The sequence below is a fragment of the Rhamphochromis longiceps genome, linkage group LG17 (assembly GCF_057381845.1).
Source record: "Rhamphochromis longiceps isolate RC_006_pf linkage group LG17, R_longiceps_female_GT1.1, whole genome shotgun sequence".
Lineage (NCBI taxonomy): Eukaryota > Metazoa > Chordata > Actinopteri > Cichliformes > Cichlidae > Rhamphochromis > Rhamphochromis longiceps.
In genome coordinates, this window is record NC_140573.1 from 14,290,394 (window position 1) to 14,306,420 (window position 16,027).

At 41.4% G+C, this 16,027-nt stretch overlaps 1 protein-coding gene across 1 annotated transcript in view; it reads left to right on the forward strand.

Moving 5' to 3' along the window:
- The window catches only part of exoc2 (exocyst complex component 2), a 51,143-nt gene that overhangs the window by 34,300 nt on the left and 816 nt on the right, over positions 1–16,027 (forward strand). Inside the window, exons 12-27 of the mRNA XM_085386567.1 lie at positions 2,497–2,610; positions 2,915–3,039; positions 4,142–4,210; positions 4,312–4,469; positions 4,591–4,712; positions 6,233–6,294; positions 6,508–6,588; positions 8,377–8,436; positions 9,733–9,794; positions 9,881–9,950; positions 11,547–11,663; positions 13,305–13,446; positions 14,935–14,990; positions 15,103–15,225; positions 15,442–15,503; positions 15,870–15,929. Coding sequence (XP_085242693.1) covers positions 2,497–2,610; positions 2,915–3,039; positions 4,142–4,210; positions 4,312–4,469; positions 4,591–4,712; positions 6,233–6,294; positions 6,508–6,588; positions 8,377–8,436; positions 9,733–9,794; positions 9,881–9,950; positions 11,547–11,663; positions 13,305–13,446; positions 14,935–14,990; positions 15,103–15,225; positions 15,442–15,503; positions 15,870–15,929 — 1,483 coding nt within the window. The remainder of the gene's footprint in view (positions 1–2,496; positions 2,611–2,914; positions 3,040–4,141; positions 4,211–4,311; positions 4,470–4,590; positions 4,713–6,232; positions 6,295–6,507; positions 6,589–8,376; positions 8,437–9,732; positions 9,795–9,880; positions 9,951–11,546; positions 11,664–13,304; positions 13,447–14,934; positions 14,991–15,102; positions 15,226–15,441; positions 15,504–15,869; positions 15,930–16,027) is intronic.

Consider the following 16,027-nt stretch of genomic DNA (forward strand, 5'->3'; position numbering starts at 1 on the left):
GAAAAAACACTCCGTTGTGTTTAAACAAATTACCCATGCTGTCATTCTTCTGGTGAGCACAGTGTTCACACAGACATGCTGAAAGGTACACGCAATCTTTCCTGTTTTTCTCCCTGCTCTTGTTCTTTGTTACAGCTGTCTCCTGTCTTCTCTGTTGTCACACAGCGCCCCTCTTCCCCTCACATACACCTCTGGCAGATATTCAGCATCTCTGGTCTCCTCTGCTCACTTCTGGCCCAAGTGTGAAACCCGTGCCTCCACCCAGGCAATGCTTCAGCAGCCATCATTATAAAAACCACATCCACTGCATTCCCCCAGCTTCACTCTTCCTCTCCTTCCTTCCCACCCTTACCCTTCCTTCTGTATAGGACCCCCCCCCCCCCTCAATGGTACCTCACAGCTACCCACTCTTCTGGTGGCCTCCTCTTCCCTTCATATAGATGCATTCACTAGCTTTTTTTATGCTATTGTCAGCATCACACATGGCAGAGATTATTCCGCTGTAAGCATCAGGCATATTTGCAGTAACTGGTGTCATTTTCTCTTTCAACTGTTGTTCCTAGTCAGGAATATAAGGCCAGAGGTCGTTCTGGTGTAGTCACGATTCCATTAATTACCCTATAAAATGCCTTAAATGTAAAATAAAACCATCCATCTTTGTTAGAAACAAAGGCCTGAAAGCTGAAGTTTTTTTGTGAGGGAGCATAGCAAGTTGCTTCCGTATGTCTAAACACTCCCATCGTGCCCCAGTGTTGCAATCTGACTCTGCCCGATCCAATTAGAAGCTGCAGTATTTTTATTTCTCGAGCGGCACTTCTTCTGCCAATGTCAACACAATTAACAGGAGTTTTTTTCCCTCTGGAAAAATAGGTTTTCAGTGAGTAGTTAGTGGGAATTCACTGTTCAGACACTCTGACGGTGTGTTTGGGATTTTATGCTGCAGAAATGCTGCTGTAAGAGCAATGCCGTGATAATACTGGTTAACGTCTGACAGGTGTTTGCGTGGTCGTATTGACTGATTGATTCATTAGGGAACTTTTTTACTTGTATTCAGAAATTTTGTGATGTACATAAAGCCTGGAATTTCAAAACTTTAAGTCACAGATTATTAATAATAGTGATTTTATTGTAAGTCCCATCTTTACTTTTCCTGACAAGATGTCCCGTTGTCTGTGCGCACATAAAATCTGGGTGAAACACTGGGGCGTTTTTCAAGAGAAGTGTGGTGAAGCTTTTGTATTCTGTAGCGTGGGAATAAGGTTTGTGTCCTCTTAGACAGAAAGCAGGTATGTGTGCGTGTGGTCAAGGTCAGTGACCCCTCTGGAAGAGGAACCCATCCAGCCTGCAGAGAAGCCCCAGACACGATGAGGAAGTGTGTATAGATGACACACATTGTCTCAGTTTATTCAACACGCATACACAGAGGCTTCTATAGTTTCCCCCTGTAAATTTGAGCAAGAAGCAGTGCAGCAGCATAGTAAATCCTTTGAACGTACAGAGCAGCAAAACACATGCAGTCCTCAGAATGCAAGTGCTTGTCCATTCTGAGGATTCGGCGGCCACCTGGGTCAACAGCAGCTCTCATCCCTGTAAAAAGACAGGAAAACTTCAGAGAGACAGAGCCTGTATTGCACCATATGGTGTGTGTGTGTGTGTGTGTGCGCGCGTGTGTCTGTCTGTGTGTATTTGCGATATAAGAAAGCCTCGTCTGTTTACAGATAGTCTGACTCAAATGAGAATTTCCTTACATTTTCTGGCCTGGATGGGTGTGTTGTGTGCACAGCCACCTCAACCACAATTTTCTCCTCTGCTTGGGGATTTCTCAATTCTTGCTTACACACTACATTCAACATTGTGACTCACCAGTACGCTTTTCTGTGTATGTGAGTGTGTGAGAGACACATGTTTTGGAAATGTGGCTCATCAGTCTCCATTGATTTAGACAAACTGGTGTGGGCGTAGTGCAGCGTTGCACGAACCTGTCCTTAAAGTTTCATTTTCATTGTAGCAATTTTGATCTTCTTAGCACCGCAGTCTTTCACTTTCATTCCTTTTTGCCACCCCTTGTTCTGTTATCATTAAGTTATCTCACAGATTCAATTTGCTAACGTTGTCTCACATGCAGCGATAGGAGTGTGTGGTTGCAGAACTTTCTCATTCATTACCGCTGCATAGCTCCCTGTTGCCATCTAGAGGAGCTCTTAAGAATCAGATGTGACAGAGCACATTGTGGCCAGCGTAAACCCACTTCACCCCAGCACTCGCAAAGACCACTGCTCTGTTTCCCCACCGTGAAAACAAGGGGACATTCGCTCCGCTGAGATGGATCAGAACACAAATAAAGAAAGTAGGGAGGGATTGTTTTGTGTGAAAGCCCGTTAAGCTTATTGAGGAATGTGGAATTATGAAAATGTGATTATTTAATATGTGGAGTATGTGTTTCTTTTCCCTTCAAGCTCATTTCTCATCCCTCCCCACTTTCGTTATGTCTCTCAGTGGGTGCGGGAGCTCTGGACCCAGAGGGGGATACCCGTCCACCAGCCCTCGGAAGGCTCAGCCACACCGCGTCTCTGAAGAGAGGGGGCAGTCTCCGAACGCCACGATCCAGCAGTGAGTAGTGCAGCACTTCACAGATTCGCCCACACACTGAGTTCTAAGGGGGGCTTCCCTGTCTGCGCTAAACTCTGTACACACGTACGTTTGTTTGTTTGTGTGTGTGTGTAACACTTTTGGTCGTGTACAGTGTTTAGGGGAATCTTGCATCACACTGTACGGTAAAGGCACAAATAAAAAAAACAAAGATCTTAAGCTTTATGTGCCAGGAATTAAACCATTCTGATATGTGAATATTGGAACTGCACAGTCATTATGCCAATATCCTCTATCATGTCATCTGTGTGTCCTTTTTTTCTAGATTGGCACTTTGAGACCCCGCAGCAGGTGCAGTTTGTGGAGAAGCTTTCAGATGTTGTGATCGGTCAGCTGCCCAATTTCTGGAAGCTTTGGATCTCCTACGTTAATGGAAGTCTTTTTAGCGAGGTGAATACTCACCAAGTAGACAGAAATCCTGCATACAGCATGTTTTTATAGCAACAGTGGTCACTTTGCCACACAAGATAATCCAGAGATGAACGTGGCCCTGTGGAGCTGTAGCCCAAAAATGTAAATCTTTGTTTGTGGTCATTTCCATTATTTTTGTAAATATAGGGGTTCAAGGCAGTGATTGTCATTTGGAGGGTCAAGATTAGAAGTGAGTCAGAATATCTCAAGTCAGAGGGGCAAGGCTGAGATGGTGGTAAAAAGCTTTGTGTAAATAGTGGGAAAGTCACAGCACCACAAACCTCTCCATGGCGTGCTGCATTTTGATTTCACACATCACACAACCAGCTGCTTTATAATGCACAAATTATAATCTTCAAAAGTGTGGTTAAAGTGTAGTGAAAGCAAAAATAAAATTGTGTTTTTGTTGAAATTGTGTGGAAAGGAGTGCCATCAAGGGACCGTGCCCTGTCGAAAATCTTTAACCAGTAGATCGATACGCGTGCTAACACCACATTATGGACAACATCTGCAAAAGAATGAAAGGGACATTAGTTTTGTCACATAATCAATACAACAATTGAAATAAATGACAATAAAAACTGGTATAATAAATAAATTGCTATAAATTTAGCTCAATAGTTCAGCTTTGTTTCACTCATATTCATTGAGGATTATCTCATGAAATTCCTTTGGTGAGTTAGGTATTTAATTTGGGATTAAGAGAAGGGGAATGATTTTCCATGAGTCAACTCAGGTTAATGAGCTTCTACTGATAGGCCAAAACGAATGGTGTTCTTAGTAATACACAAATGTCTCCGTGAACAAGAATATTTCCCATGAAAACTTTAGGCTAGGCTAATAAAAGCTTTTTTTAGAAACTCAGTTTTTTCGAAATCCTCTGCAGGTTTACATTCCATATCTGTGTTTTTCAGGGTTTCCATTTAAGAGAAATTATTTGATTATTCTCAAGAAAAGTTGAATGAATGTCATTTGCATTATCATAGTTTGCTCTAATGCAGGCACAGAAAGCAACATAAAATCTATTTTCCGTCAGTAATCTGGACTTCTCAGAGGTGACTATTTGTGTCTTCCCCTACAGACTGGAGAGAAATCTGGGCAAGTGGAAAAATCCAAGAAGAATGCCAGACAGAGACAGAATGACTTTAAAGTATGAGGATTTCTAACTCCAGTTTACTCTAATGTTAATTTGAGATAATGTTTTTTAAAGACACATTCTGCAGTACATACTGTATGTTGTCTGTTTTGTAGAAAATGATTGAAGAGCTGACCAGTCGGCTCGTGAAGCTCATTCGGGGTGCTCTCTTACCCGCCACCTTGCCGCAAGGGGAGCTGAGTCTTTATGGAGGCTGGGAGAGCAAGACAGAGTTGGCTGGATCATGGCTTACACAAATCATACACACTGTCAGGTCCTCACACTTTGGCTGTAATTAATTTGCTTACATGTTTGGTTAAATGGAGGCATTTGGGAGCCACATGCTTACCTTGCCTTTAATAACAGACCTCTGTTCTCTGGCGTTTCTCATCCAGGGGTTGTCATGAGGCTCTGTCTGCTATGGAGATCCCAAATGATTTGCTGCAGGTGATCCAGGATCTTCTGCTGGATTTGAGAGTTCACTGTCTCATGGTGACTCTGGTGCACACAACAGAAGGTGAGAGAGCTCTCAGTAATGGACAAAATATTTTCATCAAGATCTTCATTTTAATTGACTCCAAGTTACCAAACAGTTTATTTTGTTTTCAATGTTCAGTGTGGCAGGATCATAAAAACTAAAAGCAGCTTTTGCTGTGTCAATGCAATCTTCATGTGACAGAGCCAATCATTGGACTGAGCCCATTATTGTCCTGAACACCCATCTAGTACATAAATAATGTACAATGGCTTCCTAATGAGAGCCTTCTCATCCAGTTATCCAAAATATCACATTTTTCAGGCAGCAAAAAACATCTAACAATTTCATATTATATGAAGTATTGAGAACTAAAATTAGCACCAGTAATAAACCTGGAGGTAGGTAGGTAAACGACATCCAGTTGCTTTAGATTACAGCCAGATAGATGCCTGTAAATCACTCTAGTCCTAGACTGAGAGGAAAACTGCTTCTTTTCTTTGCGGATCCTAGAGAAGCTAACATGCAAGAAAGTTAACATGCAAGAAACCAAGGTTTTGTCAAAGTTTAACAAGATCGGTATGATATTTGAGGCGAAGCTTGGCATCTGCTAGTGTGCTGATGTACAGTGAAACATGAAACACTCACTCTGGAGGGGCTCATAACATCCTTAAAATCTTTATTTCTAGTGTCTACATTTTACCTTGTTTTTCTGGGTTTTTAAAATAAAGATATGTATAGTATTTATTCATGTATGTATTTGTACCTAATTTATTATTGTACATTGAAAGGCTTTTAAATGTGTTGACCGAGTGTGTTAAGAAGACGTTTACTGGAAAGTATGCCTGCTTGTACCAGATACATGGGGCAAAATATGCCAGGCCCTGCTTACCCTTGCAAATAATGTATTTGTTGGTCTAAGCAAAACAGCATTGGGAATCTTTACCAGTAGAATAAAAAAAAGTTGTCACCATAGACACGTTATTAATCTCCACATGAGAAATAAAAAGCTGTGTCATTCTGAAATCACACTTTGATTATCATCCGTTACTTGTGTAATCCCCTGCTAGACAAGAATGCGAAAGGACATGAACTCAAAACCTGCAGAACACGACAGATTTTTATAAAACCATGTGAATTTGTTAATAAGCGCTTAGTGGTCAGTGTCCTCAAGTGTCACTTTTAGCTAATTCAACTTCCAGGTTAGTAATGGAGAAAGTGTTATGAGACTAAAACCAGACAGGCTGTGTTTCACTTGTGGTTAGGTATGGTCATTTTGAGAAGAGTGACTGTTTTTTTTTCTTAACTCCCCCCACTCACACGCACATTCTCACACACACAAACACACCACACGCACACACCAAATTGTGGTCTGGGAAGAAAGGGTTTGATTTTATATCATGTGGTTTTCCCTCAGAAACCTTTAAATCTGTTCATATTTCCATTACTTACGACCCCTTATGAAAGTCTCCACACTCCACATGTAAACGGCTCTGAGTTCAAAAAACTGTAGCACAGTTTCAAGTGATGGCCCTTTCGATTTGTGCTTTTTATACCCATAGATGTCAACAGGCTTGCTGAAAAGGAAGACTGGTTGGTAGATAATGAGGGAATCACCAGCCTGGTAAGGATTGGTTAATTTATCAAGCAGCACTCTGTGTCTTCATAGAAATCACAGAAAGTTTAATATCTATGTATACTTTCTAGCTGGCAGCGATTCATTGCATTTGTTTAGTCCACTGAGTACTTGTGGGTCTGTTTTAACTAATCTGTGTTGAAGTGTGATGTTATCTAATGTAGCCCATGTTTGTAATCTCTGTTTTTAATGTTTTTGCAGCCTTCACGGTTTGAGCAGTGTATGGTCCAGATGCTGCAGTCACTCAAAGAGCCCCTGGAAATCAAACCCGGAGAAACAAATGTTCGTTCATACCCTGCAAACATCAGAGCTACAGAAGTTTTCACATGATAATCAATAGTCATGAGTTTCTTCATCCATTAAATGAACTTAAATAGCTGACACTGACACGTGACAGTTACTTGTCATCTGTTAGACACAGGCTGTTATGGGGCTGGCATGCCTCCTTTCAATTGCAGTAATTGTCCCTCTGAATGAATGAATGGGAATCCTGCTGTTCCTGGCATTGTCACAAACTTTAGCATCGCTGAGGTGATGTTGAGTTCGATGGCAGCAGCATGTCTTACAGAAAGAAAAAGACTTCTGGATAAGAGCATAAAATCTGTTGTGCCTTTCCAGATGTGCAATGTGTCAGTTCCACTGACTCCTAACGCACACCCATACTATCAGAGGTAGATACCTTTTAAATATGACTGGTTCATCTCCTCTTTAGCTGAGAGGACGCAGCATCAGTGTTCTAATAAAATAATTTCAAATTTTCATTAGTCTGACCTGAGCTTTGTCCCAGAGATGACGGCAGTGTTTCACACAGGCTTCTTCTTTTTGGTCGATGATATTGTAAACTGTTTTCTAAAAGTGTGCCTGAGCCCATGCAGTTATTTTCATTACAGAATCATGCCTGCTTTTACTGCAGCGCCACCTCTGAAACCAAAGTGCACGAGAGTCCAGTACTGATTTTCAGACTTGCCCCTTGTACATAGAGATCGCTCTGTGTTTTTTGGTTTTTGTAAATGATAACACGCAACGTAGATGATAAGATATTCAGTCTTCATAATTTTACAGTAACAAACACTATTCTGTAGTTGGAGTTGTTTTTGCAGATTGGTGAAACTTTGCCTCTCTAAGACATTTATTATTTTTACCAGCTAACCTAATTAGTTGCAAAATGTTCCTCCAGCTCCTTCTTTAAGTACCACTAACTTTTCAATTTTTTCGTTTCTCCATCCGAACTTTTTTGAGGCATGTTGCTGCCATTGCATTCAAACTAACTAATTGTTTTTCATAAAGTAGTAGAACGTCTCAGGTTAAACATCTGATATGTTTTTGCTGTCTTTTTGTGAAAAATGTAGATTTATGAGATTTGCAAGTCATTGCATTTATTTACATTTTACACAGCATCCAAACTTTTATAGAAGTGGGTTTGTATGAAAAAAGAAAATTCAAATTTTGGTGAATATAAATCAAGCTTAGCCGCATGGTCTCTGTGACCAATGTTAAAAAATTATACTGATATCATCTTTAGTCATGTTTTGAAGACAGCAGTCTTTGTTGCACAATGAGATGGGTTTAAAATTAAGATCCCTGTTGGAATTGTGAAGAAAAGGGATGTAAATAGATTGATGTAGAAAACAAAACAAAAAGAAAAAATTAAATAAAGAAGAAAATGTAGTTAGTTTGTTGTAGCAGAAGAACAAGTAGTGGAGGAATAACTGCTGTGCGTCCTGGCCTCGGTTCAGTGGGTGCTACATTCATCACTCTTCTTGTCCTGCCCTTGTGCATGTCGCACAGTGCAGTAAACTTATAGGAATGAAATTTCACTCTGTGGAGTTGCTTTATGTGATGATCTTTTATTTGAAGCCACGGTACTTCTGTTGCAAACAGAAATGATATCAAAACTTGGATGGTTTTAATTCAGCACTTCGCAAAGTAGTAAAGTATAAACCCTGCTGTTAACAGAAACTATGAAATAACTATCCAGGGTTCAACACAAAGAAATCCTTTATGAATTTTAGAATAAACAGCTTTAGTCACGTCAAGAAAGCATCGTTACCGTTACGTTCTTTTCCACAGGTGTTGCAGTTGGAGCAGGTCCAGGACCAGGCTGCAGAGCTCAGCGTGAGGATCATGAAGGTAAGACGTGTACACTTATTTTCAAGAACATGCATAGGATTTTGTTATGAACAAAGACTGTTTGCATAGGATGGAAGTAGCCACCATGATGTCTACCACTGGTTTTGATTTCCACATTTTGAAGCCTCAGCCTTCATGTGTTTATGTTGTTTATCGAATACAGAAGTGGCCAAATCTGGATGAGAGTCGGGTGTAGTCAGCTACTCCTAGCAAGCATTGTTGGCAAATAAAGAGATACATATAATTAGTGCTAAATAAAAACAATAAAATTCTATAAATGAACTTACTAAAACTTACCTTTGATGATCTGTATCATAAGGCAGGTATATATTTTTAGACAATTCCTTTAAAATGCTTTAAAACGTAGCAACAGCAAAAACGCAACCATCTGGCAGCTACCAGTCACAGAAGGCTTCCTGGCAGCTCTCGCTTTGCGACTACCAGGAGCCTCCACCAAACGGTCAGGAAAGACATCATTTTCCTCTAGTAGTCAGAGGTTGCCAGGGGCGTTGCTAACCAGTCTCTGGGCCTGTTTGACTGAGGCGTACTGTACTTGGATTAGTTGAGGTGGGTCCTAGCAGGCAGCTGTAAGCTACACCTCACTGTCTTGGCTCTCCTGTCAGTCAAAGCAGCCACATCTCTAACTTTTGAACATTTAACACTTGAGCACTTCACATGAATAGAATATAAAAAATAAATCAGCTACTTGTTTAGAAGGAAGAGAATATCCTTTTAATGCTCTAAGTTGGCCATTTTAGCACAGGAGACTCAACTGGCCATTGAGGAACTGCAGTTCATTTTCTGTGTGGAGTTTGCATGTTCTTCCTGTGTCTGTGTGAGTTTTTCTTCAGGTGCCACAGATGGTCCAGAGATGTCCACTTAGTGGGGTTAGGTTAATTGGTGATTTTAATTTGCCCATAGGTGTGAACATGGTGTACAAATGATTGTCTGTGTTAGCCCTGCGACAGATTGGTGACCTGTCCAGGGTCTATCCTGCCTCTTGCCCTGAGGCCCTGTGCACTGATCACCAAAGTCATATATAGACCTGAAAACCTCTGTGTTCTATATTTGTCTTACATCTGTTCAGTCATAGAGCAGCTGCTAAGATTTTATTTGGTCTTTTATTTACTGTGAGGTGAAGATAACCCTACGTGTTGACATGCACACACTGTCCACTTTACTGTTTCAGTGAACCTTAGATCTAAGTCTGTACTAACCTGTTTTGATCACAGAGTAAGATATTAGTGATGCACCTAAAATTGTCTTTTCACATGTCTGATAAATGCGTCTCCATAGGTCTTTGTAAACAGTTTGGAGCAGCTGAGTACTAAGACAGATGGAGACATTAACACATCTCAGTAAGTATTTGGAGGATTTTTTTCTCATCTCTGTGGTTACTGTGCTTCACTTGGACAACATTTTAAAATCTCTCCCATGTGTACAGCAACATTTCAGTGGACCTGTCCTCTCCTGATCGGTTTACTGGCATTCAAGAGGGCTTTACTCCAACATCTGTAAGCACAGTGTTTTTTCTTTATTACATTCTTTAAATCGTATGAGGTTTAAACACTCGAAAACGCACATGTGGCAACTGCCAGCGTCACACCAGAGCGTGGGCTCCCTCCTTTACACAACTAGACAAACATGTGTCACTCATTCGAACCACGAAATGTTATCAGTCTGTTTCCTGGTTGTGGACAAGAAGTAGAGACGTCCTTATTTCCTGTAACTTGTTTGAGATGTTAGCAAAGGGGGTTAAGCGCAGGGGAGGACGAAGAGGAGGAAGAAGGGCAGGGCGTAGAGTGCTTCTGGTAAGGGGAAATGGAGCAAGGTGCAGAAGGGGTTTCCCCAGCCTGAATATGCTGCCAGACTTGACTGAGAGCAGATGACCAGAGTTAAGACTAGTGTCAGTCATGATACAAATGGGTGTTTTTGTGAGTTGGCAATCTAGCAACCAGTACATGCAAACTTGGACAGTGCGTCACTGCTATTAACACAAAGACATCAGTTTACTTTAGGCCACTAAGCTTTTGGAGCATGGTTGGTTTGCTTAATTTTGGACTGCAAACTCCTGCCAGTGATGTTGTAGGCATCAGAATGTCATTCTGACAGTGTCTCTGTGCACACGTTTAATTGGCATGCTTTATTGTGTGTTTGTAAGGGTGAATATTAAAAGCATGGGCATTTTAACGAGTGAGAGCTTGTTAAAAGTAGTTTCAGGTTCCTACACTAAGGTAGATTTGTTTTGCAGTTAGGCCAGGCAACCATTCTACCAGACATCAAACACAGGCACTGGACAATATTCACAAAGACATTGTGAGAAAAAGAGCGCTCCAAGCTTCACTGAAACCACAACTTTAAACCAAGGACATATTTTGGAAAGCAAAGCACATTGTGGTTGTAAGAACCTCTCCAGAATTGTACGAGGATTAAAGGTTTGTCATAGGTTTCAGGTTAGGAAGTTTAACCACAGGCTACAGAGCTCAGCCTGATCATCATGGTGGTATGAACGCCACATACACTGTGTATCTTTTGAACATAAATTATGTGGATTGCAGCTGTCATTGGTTAATGATGTCCCCTTGAGTCAGTTGTTGCTGGTTTAGCGTTTTAAACTTTATATCAGGAGAATGGAGTGAATGTCATGATGCTCAAATGCTAGTGTCCCAGCCTAAAGTGTACCCTGCTCACTGGTCCTTGAGCACGCCATAATTTATAAAAATTAACGTCGTGTTGTATTCAGTAAGACTCGAAACTAGCAACTGAGACCCGAAACTCATCAGAAGTGTTTGCTGAGGTCAAAGAGCGAGAAAGGTGAGGACTGTTTTCCAAGAGACGTCTATGCATTGGGGCTGCTTTTTGCAACTAGAGGAGTCGCCCTCTGCTGGCCAATAGAAACAGGCTTGAGGCACTTCTGCATGCACTTTTACATCCAAACATCCAGAATCCAAATCCAGGTCTACAGTCTGTAAATTGAACCTAAGCTGTGACAATGTTGTGTTGTGGCAGTCAAAGCATTCAAGTGTGTGTGTGTGTGTGTGTGTGTGTGTGTGTGTGTGTGTGTGTGTGTGTGTGTGTGTGTGTGTGTGTGTGTGTGTGTGTGTGTATAGGAGCAGCGTCTACTGATAATCCTGAGTAACTGCCAGTACCTCGAGAGACACACATTCCTGAACCTGGCCCATCACTTTGAGAAACATAGCTTCACGGGGACAGAGAAGATCACACGGGTCAGTATCAACACTTCTAATCTGCAACTGTGCTTTGAAAAAAAGACTTCACACAAAGGAAGGAGCGCTCAGTGTTGTTGGCGAGAAATGCGTTGCGGTGTCATTAACAACAAAGCTGTCCCCTGGTCTCTTCTAAGCAGAGAGATGACTCTTCTTTAAAAGAAAAATACAACAGAAAAAATAAAGGTCGTGGTCTTGGAAGCTCAGTTCACTGTCACCCTAGTTTTTTTTTTTTCTTTCACACGTACACACTCATCCAGCTGCACACAATGACTAATGACTGAATCACAAAGCAAAGAAGCATTCTGTTGGTTTTCCAGTAAAAACAGTTTACAGCCATTTTCTTTGAAATATCATTTTTAAACCGATTCTCATGTGTCATTTATATTTAGATACGTATGGGTGACAGTTTGTCTAGATTGTAATCTTCAAATGTTAAAATAGCTGCAAAAGCAAATCTGAAAAATAAGAATTCCCACACAACACATCTGCCACACAGCTGCCGCCTCATGTAATCATACTGTAAATAGTTAGAAATGCAATAAACTCTCAATGAATTCATGTAAACTTGAGAAGTCACTGATATATGCACAATCTAAATTATTCATGCAGTTCATGAAGGATACAGGATTTCAACATGGACTGCAAAGTAAAATTACTCACAGCTTCCACACTCCATAATAAAGCCTTTAACGCCACAGCCTGCAGTTTAAAACAATAGGCATGGAAATCAGAAACTTCACTGTTATGTGTTGATGTAAAGGAGAATCATGCATCCTGTTACAGCAGGTTTTAAAGTGTTTCTTTTGTTGTGTGACTTTTTAATGTTTTCAAAAGTAAAGCCATGAGATAGGCAACATCACTGGCTATGGTAGTTAAATATTGATGAAGCTCTTGAGATGCTTTTACATCGGTGTTCCTCACTGTTTCAATAAAACATATCCACCACAGAGACAGAGAAAACTTTGAGCAAAAGCCTTGTTGTATTTGTAACGAGTGAGCAACAACTCCAGTGAAGAGTAGCCACAATTCTGAGCACCTATGAGCAGTCTGGATCGGAGAAGGTGAGCATGAATCCTTGAGGAGTAGGTTTCATCTTATTTCAGACTGGAAGTGTGGGTTTGTGAGATAAAATGCTATAAAGCACTGGTTATCTCTGTTTATGGGGAATTTTCTAATGCACATGTAACTTTAGGCGTCTGTATGCATTCAGACCACTGTTAAACTGATGCATACGGCTCACAAGACAACCTTGGCAAGATTGTCATCGTAACTTAAAGTAAAAGGCAACAGGAGACACTGACATCTTCACGTTATCAACGTTTTAGTGTTAATGTTAGAACCTGCTCACAGAGATGGAATCAGGTTTCTCTGCTCGCAGCTCTGAAGCTAAAATTACAGGCATGTCAATAAGCTAACACAGCAAAGATTCAGCTAATCTGTACAACTAAGATAAAAATGCTGCATTAAAATCCAAACAAGTAGTGCGTCATTGCAAAGAACGCTGAGTAAATAGTGTATTATAATATGGATCTCTTGTTATTGTGTTGTGCATGTCTAATGATGTGTGGATTGGGGATAGAGAATCTGTTACCTAGTATCTAATCATTGCAGTAACATCGTGTGTTCTTGACCTGCCAGGTAAGCGTGGACGCAGTACGGGGGCTGGACCGGAAACTCTTTGAAGCCTACATTGAGAGACGAGCTGATCCGATCGCAGGCTCCCTGGAGCCCGGCATCTACGCTGGCTATTTTGATTGGAGAGACTGCCAAACACCTACAGGTACCCAGTTACCCTGCGCTGATAAAACAGAAGGAAATCACCGTCAGCAACCACTAACTGACCCTGGTAGAATCATATTTAAGCCCCTAGCAGGGCTGTGGGATGACAGCTCAGAGTCTCTCGTGTCTAATCTTTGTAGCTGTGGTTCACATGTGTCATGTGTAAAGTACGGCTCTTTGATGACTTACTGTAAACACCACTAACATCATTTAATCAGTCTTCCCAAGGCGCTCATGGCCTTTGTGTCTAGCTGTAGGTGTGCAGCGATATGTGTGTACACTTGAGTTGTAGCTTGACTTTTTTCGCTCACGCAGTGCACCCCAAACCCAGGTGAAACTTGACTGTGAATGTGTGGTCTACCTTAGTACAGGATGTGAAGCAACATGTCAGACTGTGTGAGAGCTGCGCGAGTCGTCTCAGGTGGGCAGCAGTTCATAGCACGGCGCTTAATCTTGATGAAAAGTTGTGAGCGTTGATCTGGTTTGTCGCCTGTGAGTTTGTGTGTTTGGACTACATGTGAAAGAGGAACATTTTGGACAGAAAACCACAGTTCTAGGATATGATACTTTCACTTGGTGCATTTTTTTGTGTGGGATTCAAGTTTGTGTGTGGGGTGCTGCAAAGCATTAAGAATCCGGTTTCAGTACTTTCTTTCTGTTTTTGCCTTTGACTGTTTCACCGTCAACGTAATGTTATATTTTGAAGCTTCCACACAGCACACTAACTCATCTGCCCCTTATCCTCCTCACAGACGAGGGAAATTAAATAATGGAAAACGTTGCACTGGCACAGTGTTAGCTTGGCTAATAATGAATCCTGTTGGCACATTTCTATCAGAAATCCAGATGGACTGTTAATCAAACAGCCACTTGGCTCTGCTGTGGATGGGGCTGTGATCTTAGAGAAACATGGTTTTGCAGTCTTGTTGAGCTGCTACAGGTTCTGGTGAAAACGACTCTGCCCTGAATTTTCAAATAAAGAGAGAAAGATGAGTTTTCAATAGTCTGTTCTGCCAGAGATATAGTGTTAGAATTGCAGATGTTCATCTAAACATGGCCAGAGTTTCAAATAACAAGGTCAACAGTATGTACAAATGCTCAGGCTCACACTGCTGAACATGCTGTCTCACATTTTCTTTTTTTTTACTGTCGCTCTATATGATGTCAGTGAGAACAGATATCCCAAGCACACAGATGTGGCTGTGAAGCCCCACCCACCTGCTGGTTAAACCTTTTGTTTATGAGGGGCAACCAATCTGAAGAAAGCTGGCATAAATTGAGGGGGAGAAAGCTAAAAGTGGGGTTAAACTGAGGAAACTGTGGCCAAGTATAAGATGTATAGTTAAGATGAAATATACATATAAGATATAAGAAGCTGTAAATAAACAAAACAGATTCACTTTCCTTTCATGGCTAATTGTTACATGTCTGATGTTTTGCTTTTTATCTGGATCTTTGTTTGTTCACTTTGTGCCTTCTTCTTTCACAGGTGTAAGGAACTACCTGAAGGAGGCTCTGGTCAATATTATTGCAGTTCATGCCGAGGTGCTTGAATGCCTTTAAAACTCATCACTCATTTGTCAGACACTGCTTCTACTAGGTGCTTTTGCCACCTCGTCCCCCATCGTGACGTTTTTTTTCTTTCTTTCTGTGTCAGGTGTTCACAGTCTCGAAGGATCTGGTTCCTCGGGTTTTGTCTAGAATCGTTGAGTCCGTTGCGGATGAAATGTGCCGTCTTATGCAGTGTGTGTCCTCCTTCAGCAAAAACGGAGCCCTACAGGTAGGTACACACTCACACGCACATACCCGCAGTCGCAGAGCAGTTTCTCACTCATAGTAGGACCCTGACTCATAAGTCGACCACCGCACTTGGGGGGAATTACCTGTCATTTTTGATAAAGCCATATTTCAGTTCAAGGTACCATCTGGTGTCAGTTGATGATGATTACATGATTACATCTCCGTTGTTGCCCTTTTTCTGTAAACCCCCATACAGGCTCGACTTGAACTGTGTGCTCTGAGAGATGCTATAGCCACATACCTAAACGCCGACAGCAAGTAAGTGCGACAAATACAGATCCCCACAGTGGCAGAGACAGGAAGTCCCACATATGTGCCCAGTGATTTATGGCTGTGGATGTCATGGACATAAATCTTAGCAGTCACACATCCCTCACTACAATCCCTATTTATGTTAGTTGGAGGGTTTTGGAAAGGAAGTGAAAGTAATCTGGTTCTGTTGTGTGCATGTACTGTGATGTGCGCCTCTGTGTGTGTGTTTGAGTGCGCGTGTATGTTCATGTATGGCAGGTTAGTGTGCCCGCATACACACACAGACCCATCTTGAACTGTGTTTTCTAGTTCTCTATCGTTCATAAATGGGTTCCTTTATGTGACATTTTTAACTAAGCTTCTCATTTTCAGCGCCAGCTTCAAACTGGCTTTGGAGTCTCTGCCTCAGTTACACAGCGGCGCCGATAAGAAGTGAGTCTGATTCCGGTATATGTTACTAATTGGAGGGACTGTGACCTTTTGGCGTTTCCTTTGTGTCTTTGAGATTAATCTTTAATTTTAATATTATC